At 42.1% G+C, this 20,758-nt stretch overlaps 1 protein-coding gene across 1 annotated transcript in view; it reads right to left on the bottom strand.

The window, feature by feature from the left end:
• The window catches only part of USP10 (ubiquitin specific peptidase 10), a 52,794-nt gene extending 35,655 nt beyond the window's left edge, over positions 1-17,139 (bottom strand). Inside the window, exon 1 of the mRNA XM_055726620.1 lies at positions 16,983-17,139. Within this exon, the coding sequence (XP_055582595.1) occupies positions 16,983-17,003 (21 nt within the window). The 5' untranslated portion in view covers positions 17,004-17,139. The remainder of the gene's footprint in view (positions 1-16,982) is intronic.
• Positions 17,140-20,758: the final 3,619 nt, after the last annotated feature.

Below are 20,758 nucleotides of genomic sequence, written 5' to 3'. Positions count from 1 at the left end.
ACATTAATTATTGTTTATATCCTCAGACAAAAAAGCAGCTGCTTGAACAGCATGGTAAATAGTAGCCAATGGTGTAAGCAGTAACTCACAAGGCAGAGCAGGAATGATGCTTAGAGGTGAGAGTGCACTCTCACACCAACACTGGATTTGGAAGAAAAACTCCAAGAGAACACTGGAGGTAAGTTTTGGAAATTTCCAATTGTAACATTACCCCTAGACTTACTTTTAAAGATGCATAATCCCTAAGAGGCTTAATTCAGAGTCAAATCTGATCTCACTCTCCTTCTCAAATGATTGCTGCAACCTACATAGAAGCTTTCTGTTCTAGCTCCTGGGAAGGAATCATCTCTCACTTTTTCAGGTGCACACATTTCACTGTGTTTCTCTGCTACTCCCCAGATTATTTAACTCTGCAGAGCAATCATTAATCTTGCATTGACTGCATTCAAGGATCCCTTAAAATGCCTCAGTCTAGTGCGTTTCATTTCTGCCACAGATTAAGAGCAACATCAAAAAAGTTTTATGCAGATTTCAATGATCTCCCACTTGCAGTTGTATAGAAAAACAGATGGAAAATAAGTCTCCTCTGGGAGAGGCAGGGGTGTGGAGAGGACAAGGCTCTGCGGAATTCTTGGGGGGAATTAAAAAAAATTTTTTTTTTTAAATGTACCTCTAATACAGAATCCACCTTCCACTTTCTCATCAGTATTTCAAAACCTCTATTTTGGAACAGAAAAACAAAATAGTAAACATGAAACATACCGATGAATCTATTCCATTTTGCAATTCACTACTGTAACCCAATTTGACCAATGCCCAGAGATATACAATAAGTTATTACATACATTAAAATTAACATGATTTTAAAGAATGTGAGTAAACATATACCAACATAACAAAGTGCCTTTCTTACACTGCATGATGAGAAACTGATGTTTTTCCCATCTAGTACCTTCCATAGCGGGGTTTAACTACCAATCACTTTAAAAAGTAAATTATCCACAAGGGTTGGTTTCCACCGTTTTTTTTAAATGCTAGTTTCAAGATTTGCAAGTTCTGAACTTCTGGGTGTTTTCAAACGGCAATGCCTTCTTGCAGATGCTCACGTGTATGAGACCAAAGATGAAAATAAAAATAAACAATGCTTGAATAAATCTTAAAAATTATGTAGCATTAGGTGGGATGGTACATGACACACACAAGGTCTCTCCTTTCAGATGCCAACACTAACAACTAGCACATATATCAAAAACACCAAACCAGTGCAAACTTAAATATACTTTGTACAATTCTAAAATGTTATCTCTTCTCACATGAAGCTGCTGGTGGCATGGGTGCTCCAGCTTTTAGTTAAATATGATGTACTGGTAACATAGAAGTTTATCTGCCTCATTTCCACCTAACAGAATTCTGCAATTCAAGTTTGGGGATTGAATTAAATTCCCATTTTCATACAGCTTTGGGGAGTACAAAAATAAAACTTAAAAATATCTAGAAGTAGAAATAAATTCTTGCAAAGATTTGAAAGAACCAGACACAACTGTAGTTCTGAACTCCTTCCTGTGTGACTGGACAGAGGACGTCAAAAGACCTCTATCTTTGCCTTCTCCTTGAAGGACTCAACATTGTGAGACTAGAATATTAGACAAATACTGTGCAGATGAGAAACTTTAAAAAGTGTATCACATTTGCAATATGTTTTTTCTATAATACAAGTTAACAGTATTGAATGAATGAGAGTATTGCACCCTGTAAAGGAAAGGAATTTCAGCCTGTGTTTCCAAAGCTCACGAGTGAACTGGTATCACCAATTCTGCTGTTCAGTCTGACATGCTGTAAGGGATCACATCTGCCTGCATCCAGTACCTGCTTCCCAACATCAGTTCTCTTTAAAAAAAAACCCAAAAAACTCTCGTTAAATAAATCTTCAGAACAACATCCCAAACCCTCCTGATTGTCGGTCACTGGTGTTTCCAGTTGCAACAAAACTAGAATCAGTTTCTAAGTTGATCTCTATAACACGATTACAGTATTAGCATATATCTGCACTCCAGCAGATTCTACACCACTGAACAAAGTATTTCATCAATGACATCACCTTTATACACCTTCAAGATAAAAAAATAAATCTATACAAGAAAATTTGTTTTCTACCACGCAGGAATGAAAGTAAGAGTACTTTTATGTTTGCACCATAACTGATTATCATAACTGACCAAGTGGCATCTTAACTATGCAGACAAAAGCAGCAGCAACAGAACTAATTCCCGGGCAGGAGGAGAGACGACAAGACACACACGTGGAAGTTCTCCAAAGACCCCAAAGGCCTGCAGTGCCTGACCTGCAAGCTCCCCATGCCAACTGTTTTTTACTGTGCTCTCCTTAACCACTTACAAAATGAATGCTAATGCTACCCCTGTTACTGCCTGTAAAGAAATCTCCACTGGTATTCCAGTCTAGCAACATGAACAGTCTCCTGGAGGAATACAAGGAGGAGGAGTACGTGTTACACAGCTGCTTGTCCTAGAAAAATGGGTAGAAATAGCACTGCTGATGCATCATCATCTTGGCATCACCTGCACTACAAGAAAGCTAGGAAAATGAAGTGTCAACTTCTGCTTTCAAGAAGCATTAACGTGGTTTTCATCTAATAACCAACAGCTTCAGATCTTCCAGTCAAATTAGTTTAAGCTGGAAATACTCCCACTTCAACTGCTGCTCCACAAACAAAAATACAGCTTTTACTTAACGGTGGCACAGAATAATTCAACCGTATCTCAGCAGAAGGCCTAACAAGTCAAAACTAGTTCACATATAAATTGAAATGATTGAATAGTTTATGTATGCCATAAGCTCTATAATCTTGCTCACCGAGCTACTTCCACAAAGCATACTTATTCTTAAAGCTATCAAGAGAGGCGAGTAGAGGGAGAAAATGAACCATTGAGACAAAAGTCTTCTTTCCTGGCAGGAAAAAAAAGGGCACATGTGTATGACTGCACTTGGGTTTGATTAGCAGAGAAAACACTTTTACATTAGTCATCCCAGCAGCAAATAAGGGATTAGTCCCTCACCCTTTACTTCTCTCCTGTTTTGTCAAGGTTTGTCAGTATTTCTTCTGGAAAGTGTAGGGAAAGACATCCTTCCCTCAGGCTCTCCTTCCTTTTAAGCTGAAATCCATCAAGCCTTATACACAGATGATTACTTAATCTGATACAACAAGGTTTTCTGAACTTCCAAATCCCAAGAAACTCATCACTAAAATGCTTATAAAAAGAGAGACAACATTGTGAGACTGAAAACCCCATTAAAGAGAGACAACATTGTGAGACTGAAAACCCCATTTTTGGGGTTTGGGGTGTTGGGTTTTTTTTTTTTTAGATTCTGAATTTGCAAGCAACAACCCACACCAGGAAATATGAAGACCACTGGCCATATTATTTACACCTGTATCACAACCTAAATAGTAGCGTTTTAGGCAAATACGTTTCTGAAAAAATCCTATGTTGACATCTCTTCTTTATGGAAAAATAAAGTTCATTTTTATAAGTAAAATTGTACGGAAATGAAGGTGTACTTTAAGGTGGAGCAGTTGCATATTAAAGCTTTTAGCAGATGAGAAAGCTACAAACCATGAGCAAACTCTTAGTACACCTTACAGTCCTTTATCACTAGCCTGCAGCTTAAAACTGGAACATTAACAAATCTACATAGTGCCTGAAGAGCGAGCAGAGGTAGGTAAATGTAGGTCAACTAAGCCCATGAGTCAGTGCAACTCTGCCTGCCTTCCATTTAAGCAATCAAAGGCTCAAAAATATAGTGCATGACTGTACCTTCCCTGATCTTTTTCCAATTCATGGTTCATTGGATGTTATTACAGAATTCTTACAGCTGAAGAAAGTTAGGCATTTTCCACACATTTTACATTAACTACTCTGAGGGGAATTTATTCCAGTATGAAAGAAAAGAATGATCATTCTCAAAAGCTCATTATCTGATCAGAGGAAAAACCAGATCACTGGCCAGTACGAAAGCACAAGTTGGTGAAATTTCAGTTGTGGCTGCAGCGTTACTGGAAGGGCAGGTTTAATGACCAAATGGCCCCTACATCCTGACACTATCATGTCACAACAAGGAGATCAAACAGTTTATCCCGAAGGTTGTTCACAAAAGCAGAACAGGTTGTACTCTTTCATTACTATTCATTTTCATCCATTAACATACTGCAAATAAGAGCAACAAACCACCAATAACCATACAAAAACCTGCCAAAACACGAGCCAATTTCTTACACCCAAACAAATTCTGTTCACATACACTTTTCATTCCATTACCAAAAATGAAGCGCTTGTTGGCATTCTTTTATTTCAAACAAACAGCAGCTGCCACAAAGTGCAACCAGCCCAAGGAAGCTGTCTATAAAGTGCTGATTGCAGATAATAGGGGGGTAAAAGGGAGTGGAAGAACAAAAAAAAAAAATAAACCACCATCATCTTACACAGACACCACTGCATTTATGAGTGTAGTGTACCTGCCCCAACTACCAAAAAGACTTGCTTATCTTCCGGTCTCCAAAGCAGAGCTGCCCCAGCAAAAAAACCCTCTGCTGTTTCAAGTTTAAAGCTTTCCCTAACTGGTATTTTTCTTCTGTTCCACAAAACAAACAAACAGCATGCCCAAAACCAGCCACAATTTTATTTTGCAAATAACAATAGTATAGAGAGGGCAATGCAGCTGTATCACTTATATGTGATCATAAAGCATTGGCCCAGTGACAGGAGGGTTGCATCTATGTTTTCTGTTCCTTTTGATTTGCACCCTGTGAGTGCACATCACAGTCTTGCTAAGAAGATACCCTACTTTTACCTTCCACTGGAACCCAAGGTAAGAACATACTTTCACACGTTATACAAACCAGAGCTGCAGTGAGGAGCAGTCCTTTTGGGAAAGTGCACTCCAGACAGCAAGACGGAAGATAACAACTGCATTGTCAGAGCCGACTGCATCAAATCCCAGCTCCTTGGAGAGCAAAAGATGGAATTTCTGACACCTTTACATCAGCAGCTCCACCACTACAAGCCCACAGAACATCTGCCAGTGATTCAGAAAAGTAACATTTTCCAATCTATTTTCTTGTGATGTTAAATCAAAATACAAGCCAAACAAAAATATTTTCCTATTCAGTTCTCCAAGCAGGCAAAAGAAAAATAAGTACTCCCAACATGGGTAGATAGGGCCTTCCTCAGTTTTCAGTTCAAGAACAGTGGTTGGTAGAACACCGATTGCTAAGCCTCTATCCTCACACCCTAGAAGTTCGAACACACCAGCTTCAAGCTCGTTGCTCATAATTGAGCAAACACATTTACGTCAAGCTCTGCAAGCTCTGCTTGTGCTGAACTAGTTACTGAGTCTAATGCGCAAATTGCAAACTCTTCCTATAATGAAGAATGAAAATAATTAAGATCTGAGTTATTCTGATTTACTAATAGCATGATAAGCACTAAGGAGAGAGAAGTTGGAACATGAAGTTACTCATGAACACAGCCAGTTTAACTACTGTTATAGGTGGGGCAGGCAAAACAATCTCCTACTAATTTTATCTAATACTTCCCAGCAGAGAAACCTTGGTGTTAGCAATTTTTTCCTCTGCCAGACTAAAATCATTAGGGCTGCACCTTTTGTGCCAGATACCTACAGCAGAACAAACTTCTAAGAACATGCTAGTAAAGTAAGTTCTGCATCTGGAGAACACTGTTTTGGCCACATTAAATAGCAAATTGTCTTTGAACACCTCACAGCAGTCCACCCAAATTCCAGACATGCTGTATAAATCAGCATTTTTACGAGGTTTACAAAATCTTTATTTAGCAGGTATTCTAGCAACTAAGATTTTGAAGGAATCTCTCCATTTCTCCAGGTAGAAGAACAGCACATGCACTACCTTGTTGAACATCCACAAAGTTCATAGTATCAAGGAGCCAGTACATTCCTTCCTTGGCAAAGCAGGATGTTCTGGGCTACCGGAACAAAGACAGGTTTCCCTGGAATGGCTTCCAGCTAGCAAGCTTCAGAGACGCTTGGCAGTGCCCTGGCAGAGGAAAGCCTTTCTTCTTCTGTGCTTACTATACCTGAACGTACCTCACAGGCTACTTTTACCCTTCAAATCCATGATTTAAGAAAGTAAAACTAATAAATCTAGACATGGATGAGGTTATTAAAAAAAAAAAAAAAAAGGTAGAGCTTTAGGAAGAAAAAGTGCCACAAGACCCTGAGTTTTAAAAAATTAAAGAAGTTTGAATACAAGCGCATTTTTAAGTACTCCAGGAAGGAAGGAGATTACATTTGGCTTGATGAGGCCAAAGATGAGGAACAAGAGTTAGATGAAGAGACAACACAGGATCTGAAGTTATTGGTAGAGACAGCACAGGACAAAAAATAGAAGTGGAAAGAACTGGTCTGTGCCTGCCGGGCCACTCTTCTCCAAAAGCTGAATTATCACCCAATATTCTGGAATTGCATAATCCTTCTACTGTTGTCAGAAGGCTCTGTAATTCAGTTACAGCAGTATGTATCCCAGTTCCTTTCACGGAACTCCCTCTTGTGAACTGCCCCATGCACTGGAATAGCAGATGCCCTTTCCATGTAGGCAAAGCTGCTAAACATGCTGATACAGCATGCGAGACTCAGGATGGCACCCTATTATTTAAGACAAGGAAATTACACTGAACATTATACTTCTAAACCCAAGTAATCAAAAGCAAACCTGCACCAAAATTCAGAATGCTTGTATCTTTGATTGCCACTAGTTTGTACACATTCGATATTTCCTTATTTCCACTACTCACATCCTGACAAGAGGACTAATACCTCACAGGATCAACACAGATCCATCCCAGCGGACAATTCCATCCTGGGCAGTAAGGAGACTGTTGTTCCAGTTTGGCAAGCAAGCTGAAAAATACCCTGGAATCTAAAGAAAATTGGAAAAAGAATGGAGAGCCTCTGAGTAACCATAGCTAAACATTGTGCAAAATTAAAATCTATCCCTAACACCACCACAGCCAGACAAGTTACCTACACAATGCTTTTCACAAGCAATTACTCAGGGCAGGATTTAAGGTGGCTAAAATTAGGTGAGGTGGTAATAAAATTACGTATGTGGACTCCATCCTGACAAGGAATACAGATTAACACCTTCAGAAGGCAGCTGAGCCCGCCTACCCAGGACTGATACGCCTCTTTTGAAGACCTAACTTCACATCTCAACCCTAAATTTTGGAAGTGCTGAATGCTTAGAACCACAGCCGAATGAGGCTTAACATAAAAAGTTCAGTATTCATCGAAATGTGGTGCAAAGTTCTATCAAAACCACATAAGCCACTGAGAATACAAAAAAAAAGACCATGTAAAAGCTAATAATACCCAGAGGTTGTACAGGGGTAACCACCTCGGCAAGGCACTAGACATTATACAGCGACAGGAAAACACTGGCCCATCATCAAAAACAAGCACCACCGCTCCATTCACCAGGGCCGCACAGGTTTTACTGGCATTTTCGTTTTGCTGGATTCACAATCCCACCTCTTCTCCTGTGCCAATTCTGGCACATGCTGAACAATCAGCAAGATGATTATACTCAAACTGAAAGAAAATGATCCAGATGACTTCTAAAAAAAAAATAAATAAATTTGCAGTGGGAGAAGGAGGGTTAAGATGAAGTAAATGATGCAAGTGGTCAGGAGCAAGAAAGAATGAGACTTTCCCCTCTGCACGCTGTGACCTGCCAAAAATGGGTTACAATCTCATAGAGAAACAGCCAAAAATAAACCAGAGAACTTGCAAAAAACACGACGATTGCTAAATGACTCAAGGGGATCACAGAAACGAAAACACAACTACCACCACATAATAAAGTCTCCTATATTTTAAGCTCTGTAACTGCTGAAGTTTGAGAGTAATTGAACAGAGGCTCTATTTTCTCTCTGCAGGCACTCAAGCCCCTTCCGCTGCTTCACTGCGTGACACTATGTATGCTGTTATGTCCCCCCGCACACAGAAACTGAGGACACCATCTATTGTCTGGATTCTCAGTATATACAGAGCCACCCATCTACCCTGCCAGCCTGACGTGTGGTAAGTGGCAGGTGGAAACCTGAGAGGATCTGGCACTGCCATCGACAGCAACTTTGTATTTTGAAGTGATAGGCAAGTTAAAATGAAAACTGGGACACCACACGTGCCACCTCTTCCTGAGATAGTTTTAGAGCTGAACTATCTGCGACACAATTCCATGTAGATGCAAGATAGCTGTTAAAATGGATACACATATTAATACACTACTGCAACTAAAGCAGATACAGTAAACATTAAACACCCATATTTTTAAATGGCAGCATTAAAAACTGAGTATGAATATGGCAGTAGGTTTACTGTATGACAACAACACTGTCAATATTAAGACTTTTTTTTTTTTGGTAGCTCATTTCAAAAGAGTAACGCTAATAGTGGTGCTAGTTCATGTCTCTCCTTATATGAGATCTTCTGTTAGCATTCAGATTTGTTCTGCACATATGAACGAACAGAATGCAAAGCAGAGCACTCAAGATGTTTCTGAGCACATTTACAATATTGAAGATACTGAAATTCCCTTGCTTTCTGAGGTGGAAAAACAGACTAAACCAGAGCATACCCTGACATACTATTACTGATAAAGCTCACAACACTATGAGATCAGAGCACAAAATTGGTAACTCATGCATCCCTTCCATCCAGGCAGGAGTTGGAATCACCACTTCCTCGGCCTGCACACCCAACCATCTACAAACAGGACTACCCACCTACACGTGGCAGGGGAGACAAACACAAGGCAGCACTGCTCTACAGCTTACTCACTGCAAGGACAGAGGTGGGAGCATCTGCTGTCTGCAGTGTCCCTGCTCACACCCCACACCTCCACGAGCAGGTCTGCAACTCCAGCACCTTCTTCTGTCCTCTCCCTCATCCATCTACGGTACAAAGGAGCAAGAGTATTTTAGAGGACCCCCACGCAACTACTAGCAAATTGCCCTCTAATCCACACTGCTGACAAAGTTGAGCAACAACAATGATACCACACCCTCGTATTTCAGCCTGCATATTGTGAATTTATAATACTTTCCACTTTCAAACAGCACCAATTTAGGCAGCTGTTGAAAGAACATGCTTCTCATGTGGCTGTGCATTGCCTCCTTTGGTCCCAAATCCAATTAAAATCTTAAAAATCATAAAAACATTTGGTAAACACAATCAGTAACTCATACTATTGTTCAAAATGGCTGATTTGCAAATAACACAGAAAATGCAAACTGAACCGAGTTTCACATTAGTGATGTCTGCCTTTATCAAATGTTGCAATCTCTCGCTACTCAGTAAACACAGTGGATGTGTTGGACACTCATACTTGGAACTGACTTTCAAAGCTAATGTAATAAGCAGTTGTTCACTAATTAAAAGACTTTTTTTTTAAGCAATAATAAATCAAATCTGAAGTACAAATACTTATACAAAATTTGGTATGCAAACCAAACAGCTATAAAATACCTATCTCAGCTCTTAGCTAAGCCCTAAGATTTTCAGCTAGAAACAAAACTGAAGTATTCGGACTAACTATAAAGTCATACTACCATGAAAATATTGTACATGCACACGCTATACGGCATGGCCCACAATCAGGCACTGCTTCTGGGAACAAGGGATCCCCGCAGCCCACTGCAGCTTCTGATTGTGGTCCTCACCATCACTAGCACCAGCACAAAGCAAAGGAAAAAAAAATTCACACAAACTGCCCTAATTATGTTTTTCCAGGGGTGGACACTGATGAGAACTCTGGGAAGTCTCTATTTCAAGGATGACTTACATCAAAGCAGAAAACCATAACAGCCTTTATGTGAAAATCATTAGTACTAAGTGTAATACATGTCATTGCCTTTTTCCTCCCCAATTAAGGAAACTGAGTCCTTGGCAACTGAGACCCATGCCAGAAACTGGTATTTACAGTCATTTTGACTCACAACAAGAGTGACCACCACAATTCAGTGTTGTGTTTGAACAAAGGTAAAGTTCAAAAGACTGATAATGCAAACCTGTTGACATGAGCAAACTCAACAGCTTTATTTCTTCTGCTCTGAAAGCTGACTACTCCTCTTTCACACTTTTATGATTCTGCTGCACTTACATTTTCTGTCGCTTTGCAATGCCAGGATGATAATTTTATGTATCTCATTCTTGCCTGCTATGAAAGCATATGAACAGCATAAACCCTTTTTTTGCGGTCTTTAAGTTCTGTTAGGGAGCCTTCACTATTAATGATTCACGGAATCTTAAACTTCTTGTCAAGGGACAACAGCCGATGGTCACAACCTCTACCTGGAGAAGAATATGAGCACTGGGAATTGCCTAAGTTGTCTGACTTTTTTCCATCTTTATATCAATTAACTACAGTGCTCCACAGAAATTTTCAAACAGTGGCAGCTCTGGGTTTGTATCCCAAAGGCTGCAGAGGATCAGAAACACACTTTTAAGGTCATTACAGCACTATTGCTTACTTTCTTTGGTAACAGCTACCTATTATTAAAGCCCATATGATTTAATGGGTACACTGAAGTAGACTGGAGCTCAAAAGAACTCGATTCTTGCAATTCAGCTGCAACATGCTGAAAATGACTTTTTTCCTCTCTATTTCTGTCTCTTTTTATCATACCTACTCATATTTAAAATGACAAGACCACTCCATATTATGTACCGGTATAGCATGATTTTTAACCAAATAACCTCTTAACTAGCATGGTCCAAAAGCACTATTTGAATAGGATTAATCTAATTGCCTGTTGCTACCATTACACTAAGCAACTGAACTTTTTTCATGTCCCTCATCTTCCTAATGCTTGCAGCAAGAATCAAAGGGATTATCAATATCTTGCCTCTGTGTCCCCTTGTTTCCTGTCAGAGTTATTTCTTTAACTCTCACCTTGTAAAGAAGGTTAGCTTTGAATTCATTTCCCTCTTTAAAACTTCTGCTCAGCCTGCTCAAGCGAGAGCCACGTGCAACAGGAGCTCTGCTTCACCAGACAACCAGGAGCGAGAACACCTGCGGTTTGATACCACCTACAGCATCTGAAGCCTCGACATGTTAATGCAATGAAAGTCAGCACACCTAAAGTCACTCTTGCCATCCGATACCATGTAATCCTACCCCCATTCTAAGAGTTTTCAATGCTAATAGCAGGCGATCTTCAACTTAAAACGTGATATAGAAAATTATATACATGTTCCCACTGAGACAGGTATATGCATACAGCAAAACTGTTGCATACTCCTGAAAACAAGAACGTTACCTTAACATTGTAAGAATCACTACTGGTAACATGTTGCTACACTACCTACAAAGGAATCCCACTCCAAGACAAAACCTTTTCACCACAAAAGCCTTCACTTCTCTGCATGAATGATATACAACTTCTGTATTTGAAGTTACACTGGTAAATCCATTGCCAGTCAGCAACATTCACGGGGAAAAATGAGGCAGGAAACCTGTGAATCACTACAGCAAGCCCTAAATGTTGAAAAACGTATGAAAAACCATGCCCACTGCACTGAGGGAATACAGCACTGCTTTTTCTGCTACTACTTTCCGTGTAGTTCACACAAAACTAAGTCTTTCACACACACAATTCTTTGAAGAAAACCTACTTCCTTATATGTCTTTTTAATTGCATCTTTCCACACAACCTTTAGAGATATATTGTTCTTTACAGTTTCTTACAGAAAAGAGCATTTTTCTCCTCCACCTCAAAACTGAACCCCAACTGGGGTTTTTACTTTTTTAACAAAAGTTACAGAACCCTTAAGTGATTTTCCAGCTTGTATTAACATTACATTCAGTAGACTCTGATCCATATCCCTTTCTTTCCTACTATAATTCCAATGCAAATAACATACATCGCTTCTTTTAAAACTTTCATACATGACATGAATTCACTTACAATACTATAAGCAGCAAAATTCCCAGAAGCACTCTTGCATATTTCTTTCAGTTTCTACAACACTAGTATTTGTGACTGTCACAGGATCTCAAGAAGGCTTTTCTATGCTATTCCGTAAGGTGTATGATTACAATAAGCCTTACACAAGCACTTTGTTAGAGCTACTGTGATTTAAACTACCTCCTGGCTAACTACAGATGAGTAAAAACATCTTGTAGCACACAGCAAAGATCAACAGATTGTATGCTGTCAAACAAGGAGGAAAAGTTTTTACATGTACTTAAAATTCAAGAACATCTGCAATCAAATTAGGTATTTGAGAGTCAAATACAAGATGAAAAAGACTAATGCACTTCAAAGATTTACCCTATTCAAGTATTAATTAATATATTAACATGAGCGCTAATATAACAAAAATCCTTTAAAGTGCTTTAAAAATAATCAACACAACACCATTATTGGGAATGCTTAACACACACAGTCTTAAATGCATTTGTTAAAATTTTATAAGAACAGAGTTTAGAATCTCATTTTTAGAATCTCATTTTTAAAGTACCAGACTATTCCATTGAGCGTTCATATATACACACACACATGTACGCACACACACTTTTTTTCACCATGAAGCATAACCCTTTGTTCCATAATCCCCAGTTGTATGTTTAATGATCACACATAAAACACTTCCATCAAAAAGAAAAACCGCAGTTCTAGCATGTTTAATTCTTTGGAAATGAACATCTACATTGCTGAAATGGCATCAGAGTGACAAATGACTATAATCCAATGGCCCAAGGCCAGCAACTTCTATTACAATAGATTTGGCTGTTTTGTACGACACAGCATGTTGCACGTATATCACTAAACAGAAACGAGACTGCTTAGTTTACCTATAAACAAAATCCTACTTAACTTTACAAGTATTTTAACAGCTACATGAATGGAAAAAGCAGTGTGTCTAAGCAACAGCCTACAAAATGTGGATTTATTACTAGGTAAATGGCTAGATCAATTCTAAAAAGTCTCCAAATCAGTGCTACAGTCTAGAATACACAGAATAAATAGCAGTGATTCACAAAACCTGTGGGGTTTATTCTATTATTTGCATGCTGCCATATAGTTCCAAATTTAAGTTCTATGTTAAGTTTTCCCAGACTTTTTTTTTTGCCACCACCACCCCCCCCCAGTTGACCAACCACATTCACCCACTGTACTCTGTGTGGATTCACCATTCACATTTTACAAAGGCAAACGATACCTTCTCGCTACCTAAACTCAAAGCTTCAGCTGCAGCCTGAATTCCCGAGACCATGGAAGCACAGAGCAATGACTCCATAGGCAAAAGTTCCAGCGAAAGGATAAATGCAGACCCATCTGAGCAATGAAATGGGGAAAAAAAAAAGGGGTTGGTGGAGACAGATCCAGCTTCTTCATCCCTTCAAAACACAAAACAGCAACGTGGCAGGATGGGGAGAAGCAGCAGCTATAGCAAGATGATGGACTCAAACACATCTCTCCAAATCCACCCATCAGCAGCCTCTACCCAGAGCCTCTTCATTTTGTGTGCAGGGTGTCCCCCACAGTTTTCAGTGTATTTCCCGAACCTGACAGACAGAATCCACACTGCCCTCTCCCCACACGCTTCTTCCTGCCTGGAAGAACACTGTAACACATTAGACACATCTGCATGGATGCAAGCAAGCTAGCACAAGAAACTCATCCAGCTGCATAACAATTTTTTAAGACTATTTCTGAGACATCCATTTCCTAATCAAAGTCACCCACAAACACCAGGCAATACACTGCAAAGACAGCACAGAACAAATGCGTACAGACGCTTTTCTTTTTTTTTTTTTTTTCCTTTTAATTCCTTCTAGAAACAGCAGTGGCTTAAGGGAACATCAAACTACACCCTGCCAGGGAGCAACACTCCAAGCCAGCCATAAAAGAGGTAGTTTGCAGTGCAGTATTTCAGGGAGTCGGATTGCATGCCATGTTCCGAGTTCCAGTTATTCTGGTTGCCAGGCCAGACACAGGCTTGGGAGACGATGAGCAGCTTATGAGCTTGTTCAGCTTTTTCTGAACTCCAACTATACTGGTTTTTACTTCAGCTGGGTTTTGGGGCAATATGGTACATTTAAAATGGCACTGAGTTAATTTGACACCACACTAATGGTGAAAGAACAAAACAAGCATAAATGATTCATTCTGCTATGGTATCCTTTCTTCTGGTTAACTTGTTTTCACAAGATTTATAAATGATGCAATTGTATTAATTCTTTCTATGAAAAACAATAGGAGAAGTGGCTAAAACAACTGTTTATACAGTTCCTAATGTCTTTTTTTTTTTTTAAAGATCTTTAATGGCCTTGATGACAAACGGTTTCAACTATATCCTGTGCTAAATCAGCTCAACATCTGTAGTGTCATACAAAACCTGTAGTGATACAGGTTTACCTGTAGCTCATCTTAATAAAAATAAATCTTACAGATTTTGAATACACTCAGAACACACCCGGAAAACTGACAGCAACACTGAAATCTCTCATTAAATGACTACGAAATAATGACATGGAATACCGAGGTACAAATGACCAGCAATACGTAAACTGTATTACTGTATACTCGTGCTTGCTGACTAGCTGGCCATCCAAAATTAATGCCTCTTGGAAAATATACAATATGGTCATGTTTCATGATTCATTTGTTAGAATGTACAACTGGCTGACAAAATATTTCTGCACACTATTACATGAATCTAATAATTGGCAGAGATCTGACTATGCATTTTAGCTATTAGAAGAGCATGATTTTCTTTAAGACTGTTTTCCCCTGTGTGCCAAAAAAAGTCTCATTAAGGTACACTCAAATTAGTCACATGGAAAAACTACAGACTTTTGCTTAGGACACAAACATAATGACTAAATAATGTTATTAATTTTGCCCTCAGAACAGACAACTTTTATCAAAACCTTATAATAAATAAAAATAAAGCAAGAGGAAACACCTACATGTAAAACTGCATCCCTGAGTTTATCTTCAGGTTCTCCATCCAGAACACTGGAACCTTACTTCAGCATCACAGCACTATACTGCTCTAGAATATGTATTCTCATAAATCCCAGACAGCATTTAAATAAACTGTTTACATTAGGGGGGAGAAAGAAACCCAAAACAACAGAACACAAAACCAGCCTGTGTTTAATGATACCAACAAAGCACCAACTGAAAGATATTCAGATTTGCTTCTGAATTATATACAAATTTAAGCAGCAACCCTCGCAAGACAGAAATACCTACCTTTACCTATAGAGAGGGGTGATTTAAAATAGTGTACGTACAAGTTACTACTAAAGATGAATCTACAATCTAGTTTCATTTACAGCTATGCAGTGCTTCACCATGAACTAAATCATCAGCTGAACTTTTTTTAATTCAAGGTACACCAACTTAATTAAGTACAGACAAAAAAGGTCCTTAATTAATCTAAATCGAGAAAAAAGCTGCAACGTAAAAGCCAGTCTTATCAAACCGACCACACGTACTGATGTCTAGTACTGAGGGGAGGGGAAAGCAATGAGTAAAACAGCTTCCGACTTGGATACTGAATCCTTTCGACCTATGTGCATTCTAACTATCATGAATTAGGACAGTAAAAAAAAAAAAGTCCAAAACTAAGTGAGTTTCCTCCACTCTGATAGAAGAGTTGAAGGATACAAAATTTTAAAGCCATTTTTAACTTTAAACAACCGCCAGAAACTGCAATTGCACTCTGAACACCCACATTATCGAAATCACTTCCCTCTTTCTCTCAAACATAAATAAATCAAGCTGGACAAGAAATGTCATGATAGTTTTCACTGATCACAAACTTTTGTTTATGGGAAAGTCATTGTCAGAGCCACTAAGTGCACGACATTTAGATATGTGCTTTAACTTCAGAAAAATACAGAATTCAGAATAAAGCATCACCTCGTTTGAAACATTTAAATTTAACGAAAGATATTTTCCACCACAAAAGACACCCTTTCTTAACAAAATTACCTTTAATGGGATCAAAGTTTTCTAAGCTTTATTATTTGCTAAAATCAAAAGTTGGATGAAGCCTTGCAAGTAAACACCTCTGTGCACCACACATGCTGCCTGACATCGCTATAAAGCTTTCTGGGAGAAAAACCTTCCAGGAAAGAAATAGTGAAGTTGACCCATTCATTAATTTGCTCTAAGCACAGCTAGATTACATCAGGAATCGAGCTTTTAACTTCCAGAGAAAAACCACGACGACTGCAGGTTTTTTTGTCGGTTTTTAACTCCGTGCACAAATCTTCTGGCTGGTTTAGTTAGTGGGAGTCAGGGCCATGCACACGCACCCCCCTGCACAGCAATCTTGCAACACTCAGCCCTTTGCACCCCAATGCACTGGGGTTTATTGAGTGTTTGGGCGGGGGGAGGATTACTTTACAAATCTCCTTACTCCCTACTCGTTATAGAATCGCTTCGGTCTCTCCCTCCCTAACAAAAAAAAAAAGAAAAAAAAAAGAAAAAAAAAAAAAAGGCATGGGAAAAAAAAAAAAGCCATACTACCGACTCTCTCCCAACCATCCCCCCCTCGGGTGGTTCGGGGGGGGCCGGCACCGCCTGCACCCCGCCAAGGGCCCCCACAGGCCTCCCCCCACCCCCCGCCGCTCCTGCCCGCCCGGCGCCGTGACACCGGCGCGGCCAGGACCCCCCCGCGGGGCAGGGCCGCCCCCCGCAGCGCGGCGGGACACCGACCCGGCCGGCGGCGAGCCCCCCCCCACCGCCCCGAGGAGATTCAATGAAGCTGCAGAATCACCCTGGGCCTAGTCCCGGCCACCACGCTCCCCCCCTCGGCGAGCCGCGCCGCGGGGCCCGGCCGCCCCTCGGAGCCCCGCCACGGACCCCCGCAGCGCCCCGGGCCGGCAGCGCGGGGGCGGCCAGTACCTGGGCGCTGTTCACAGCCATGGCGCCCGGCGTCCGCGGGGAGCTGGGCCGTCTCCCGGGCGCCTCACGCTGCTGCCCCCCGCCGCCGCCATCTTCTCTCGCACGCACCAGCCGGGCGGGCAGGCGGCGCGCACCGCGCCTGCGCACAGCGCCGCCGGGAGGGGCGGGGCGGCCGGGGCGCCCTCCGCGCCTGCGTGCGGGCCGGGCGGCGGCGGCGGGCGGGGGCGGCCCGGCCCTGGGGGAGGGGCCCGGCGGCGGGGAGCGGCGGGCGCTGCCCTGAGGCGGGGAGCGGGGCAGCCCGAGGCGGGAAGGCGGGCGAGGCCGCCGGGCAGCTTCGCTGGCAGCCGCCGGGCATCGGCGGGGGCGGGGGAGGCGGAGGCGGCGTGAGGCGAGCTCCGGAGCGTGGCCGGCGGCGGGAGGCGGGAGGCCGGCCCTGTGCCGTGGAGCCCGGCCCTGTGCCGTGGAGCCCGGCGGGGCCGTGCGGCGGAAAGGCAGCTGGGAAAAGCCCGCAAGAGTGGCCGCAGCAGGCCGGGACCATGGTGGGCCCACCTGGGCGCGGCAGAGCCGCCTGGGAGGGCTGCCCCCCAGCCAGGGGTGGCTTCAGTGTTCGTGTCTGAGGGCAAAAAACCTGAAGTGACTAAGCCAATCTCATGATTTTGAGAGGACTGAGTCATAACTGAATACTGAAACCCCCAGGCAAGAATCCGTTAAATTAATCGCTAATTTACTTCGTATTTTTTTCCTTAAAACAACCAAATCCTGCAAAAGTCCGCTTCGGTTGGGAAGCGGGTCTTAGAGAAAGCTTAGCGTTACTGGGGAGGTTGAAGAAAGCCAGAACGTTGTGTCTTTGGGTGTTCAGAAGGGAGGTTTGCTGGAAGCGGAAAGAAGATCCATCCATCCCTCGACGGTCAGGACGTTTCTCTCTGGTCCTATGAAGTGCAACGCTTGGTGTGTGCTCACGACAATAAATGATGTTCTGTATCAGCATCTGTCCCTCCAGCTGACACACCCTGCTGCTGCTCCCTTCCTTTTGTTGCAAGCGCTGCCCTTCTGTCCTAAGGCAGAGAGCTAGCAGTGAAAATGGCTCTTTAGTATTAAAAAAGAGGGGGGGGGGGAAGGGAGATGCATGTATAGACTTTTTGCATACAGCATTTCAAACATCTGAAACCCCCTCTCCCCTCGGGAGTCTAATTTACAAGGTAAATAATGGAGTGAAAACCCTTAACGTAGCTCATCTGGTTCAAGGCAAAATTCTCTTCTGCCCACGATACTGCCTAAGTACAGACTGTGTTTGCCGGGAAGGCTGCCCCTTCAAATGGCTGAAAATACAAATGAGCACAGTGCCTCCCGACTGAAAACCAGTTTGTTCAAATACCAATGCTGTTAAAAGCCATAGCTGATGGTGAAAAATGATGTGGGCAGAAGGGATGACACTGTCCTGTACTTCAACGGCATTTAAAACGCCTTCAATTTTATCCCTTACTTTACTGTAAAGTCTGTTCACATTTTACCACGATGTTTTGTAGTAATATACATTTTGTAGGTTTTATTGTAATAGCATGCTTTGAGGAAACCTGCTGGAAAGTTTACACCTCACTTCTGTTTTATCCTTCGGTTTTGCCATTTTTAGTGGTCTGTTATTGCATTACTGCTTACTGCGTTCCACAAATTGGTTCCATTTTCTTCTACCCTTTACACCAGCGGCCATGAATTATAGCTCCCAAACAGCATGTTGCTTTTCTGACTTCAAAAACATGGTGCCTTCCTGTGGATCCATGTTCTTAAGATGCAGGGAGTAATGATCCTAACAACATGGTACTGACTTAATTGTTTTGTGAATTATCAATGACATATGAGGTCTGTGGCTATGGAAATAAAGGATTGTCCGACATTAGCTAGTAAGCTGAATAAACTGCTCCCAAGTTAGCTGCCTCCCAGTAACTACTGTAATTGTTCTTACTCCACTGCATTTGCAAAGTGCTTGGGAATGGCTCACCCTTCTGTACCATACCGTGCTCCTCCTGATTTCACTATACCATAAGACCTTTGCTCATGACAGCGCCCAGGAGGTGAAGATTTATACATATGACTGAAGCAACCAGGACACACACATCCATTCTTTCAGGAGCAGAAGGGACGGAGTATCTTCCTGTAGTGTTGCAAGAACGGGTTGATCACTGCTGTCCACATAAAGCTTCCTCCTAGTGCCGAGAGCTTTAGGAGCTCTGAAGACTATTTCTTCAGAGATGCATAACTTTTATCCCAATAGTTTTCTGGGTGCAATAGGGGCTTTGCTACTTCTCCAGTCATTGCAGTAATGAGATTCAGCGGGGGAGGAAAAAAAAAACCAACAGTCAGCACTGTACTGTGTTTTGGGGGGACCAAGACACGGAAAGCTAAGGTGCCTCCTGTGTAGAGAAAAAAAAAAAAAATATTTAAAGCACCAGGAGCCTAAGGGACTGAAGCAGTACCAGCCTCACGCCTGTAACAGCACAAAAATAGTGTTCGGGCAGAAGCTGTTTACACTTTACCTGCACAATTGCCTACCATGAAGTATTTCCAAGCAGCAGTCATCTGCCCTGGTTGGATCTCAGCGGGGGACTTCTGCTCGTGGTCAGTTGGCCTCTCAAATTTCCCGCTTTCAATAGAAAATCAGCCTGCTCTGGGTCAGTGTCCACGGAGGCGCCACTGGCATGGCCCATCAAAGGCAATGCGGCAGCGTCGGGGCCACAGCGACACCGTGGATCGGCCAGAGCTACACCCAGCAGTTCTCGCAGTGGGCACGGGGGCACAACAGCTGTTACACGTGTGGTGCCTGTGGCCAAGGAACAGAAGTCGCTGCTGAAGGAGGTCCCTTTGCTGCTCATGGTTGTCATGAAAGATTTTTACAACCCCCTTAAAGCGCTTCTCCTTCCTTTACAGAACTTACTTAGGTCCTTCTTGTTGAACCTCTTTTTCGGACAGCTGTTTGCGCTGGATAGTCACTCCTGAGGTTTTCCCAAAGCCCCACTTCAGAGTACAGAAACAAGCTTGCAGAATAAGTTTTGAATTTTCGGTGGCCTAAATTGCACAGGCCGGCAACAGGCATCCCGGTGTTCACAAAGGGAAGCCAAGACAGCAGCAGCGCAAGGATGGTTATGCAGGTAGAAGCAACGAGCAGAGGAGCACAGGACACCAATACGAGGTGTTTCATTTGAAAAATGCATAAATGCAAACCTGGCTTCTAACTCGGTATTCCTAGATTTGCTGAAAATTTGGAACAAATAGATTTAATTTGTCGACGTAAAGAACTTAAGCATGGGACAAGCCTTTTAGTAGATCATATGGATGTTTGACTCAATATGTGTTTCGGTTACCTATGCAGACCTTTTGGCTGAATTATTTGTGACATCCACCCCTACCTTAAACACGAGCCTTTTCTCTTCTCATGCAATCGTCTTTTCTAGGGCTGCAGTCTCAAAAGAACCTGCACATCTCTATGTCGTATTCTGTCACTGAACCCAGCATGATAAAAAAAAAACAAACATTTTTTTCCCCAAGCTACTCAGAGTTCCAGAAAAAAAACCTATATAATGCTAAAAACCACGTGTGGTATCACAAACCAGCTGCTGGGCTGTCCCCCCCCTCACACAGTGGCGTTATCAGAAGGGAGAAGGAAATGGTAAGCAGCTGGCCCTGGTCGATGCTCTTACTCACGCTCATCTCCAGCCCGGCTGGGGATGCATCTGCCCTGACCCGGCCTGTAAGACAACACAGCGCAGCAAGTTCATGAAGGG

Source organism: Falco cherrug, chromosome 14 (assembly GCF_023634085.1).
Source record: "Falco cherrug isolate bFalChe1 chromosome 14, bFalChe1.pri, whole genome shotgun sequence".
Taxonomy (NCBI): Eukaryota; Metazoa; Chordata; class Aves; order Falconiformes; family Falconidae; genus Falco; species Falco cherrug.
The sequence above is the reverse complement of the archived record's forward strand: the minus strand, read 5'-3'. Positions and strand labels throughout refer to the sequence as shown.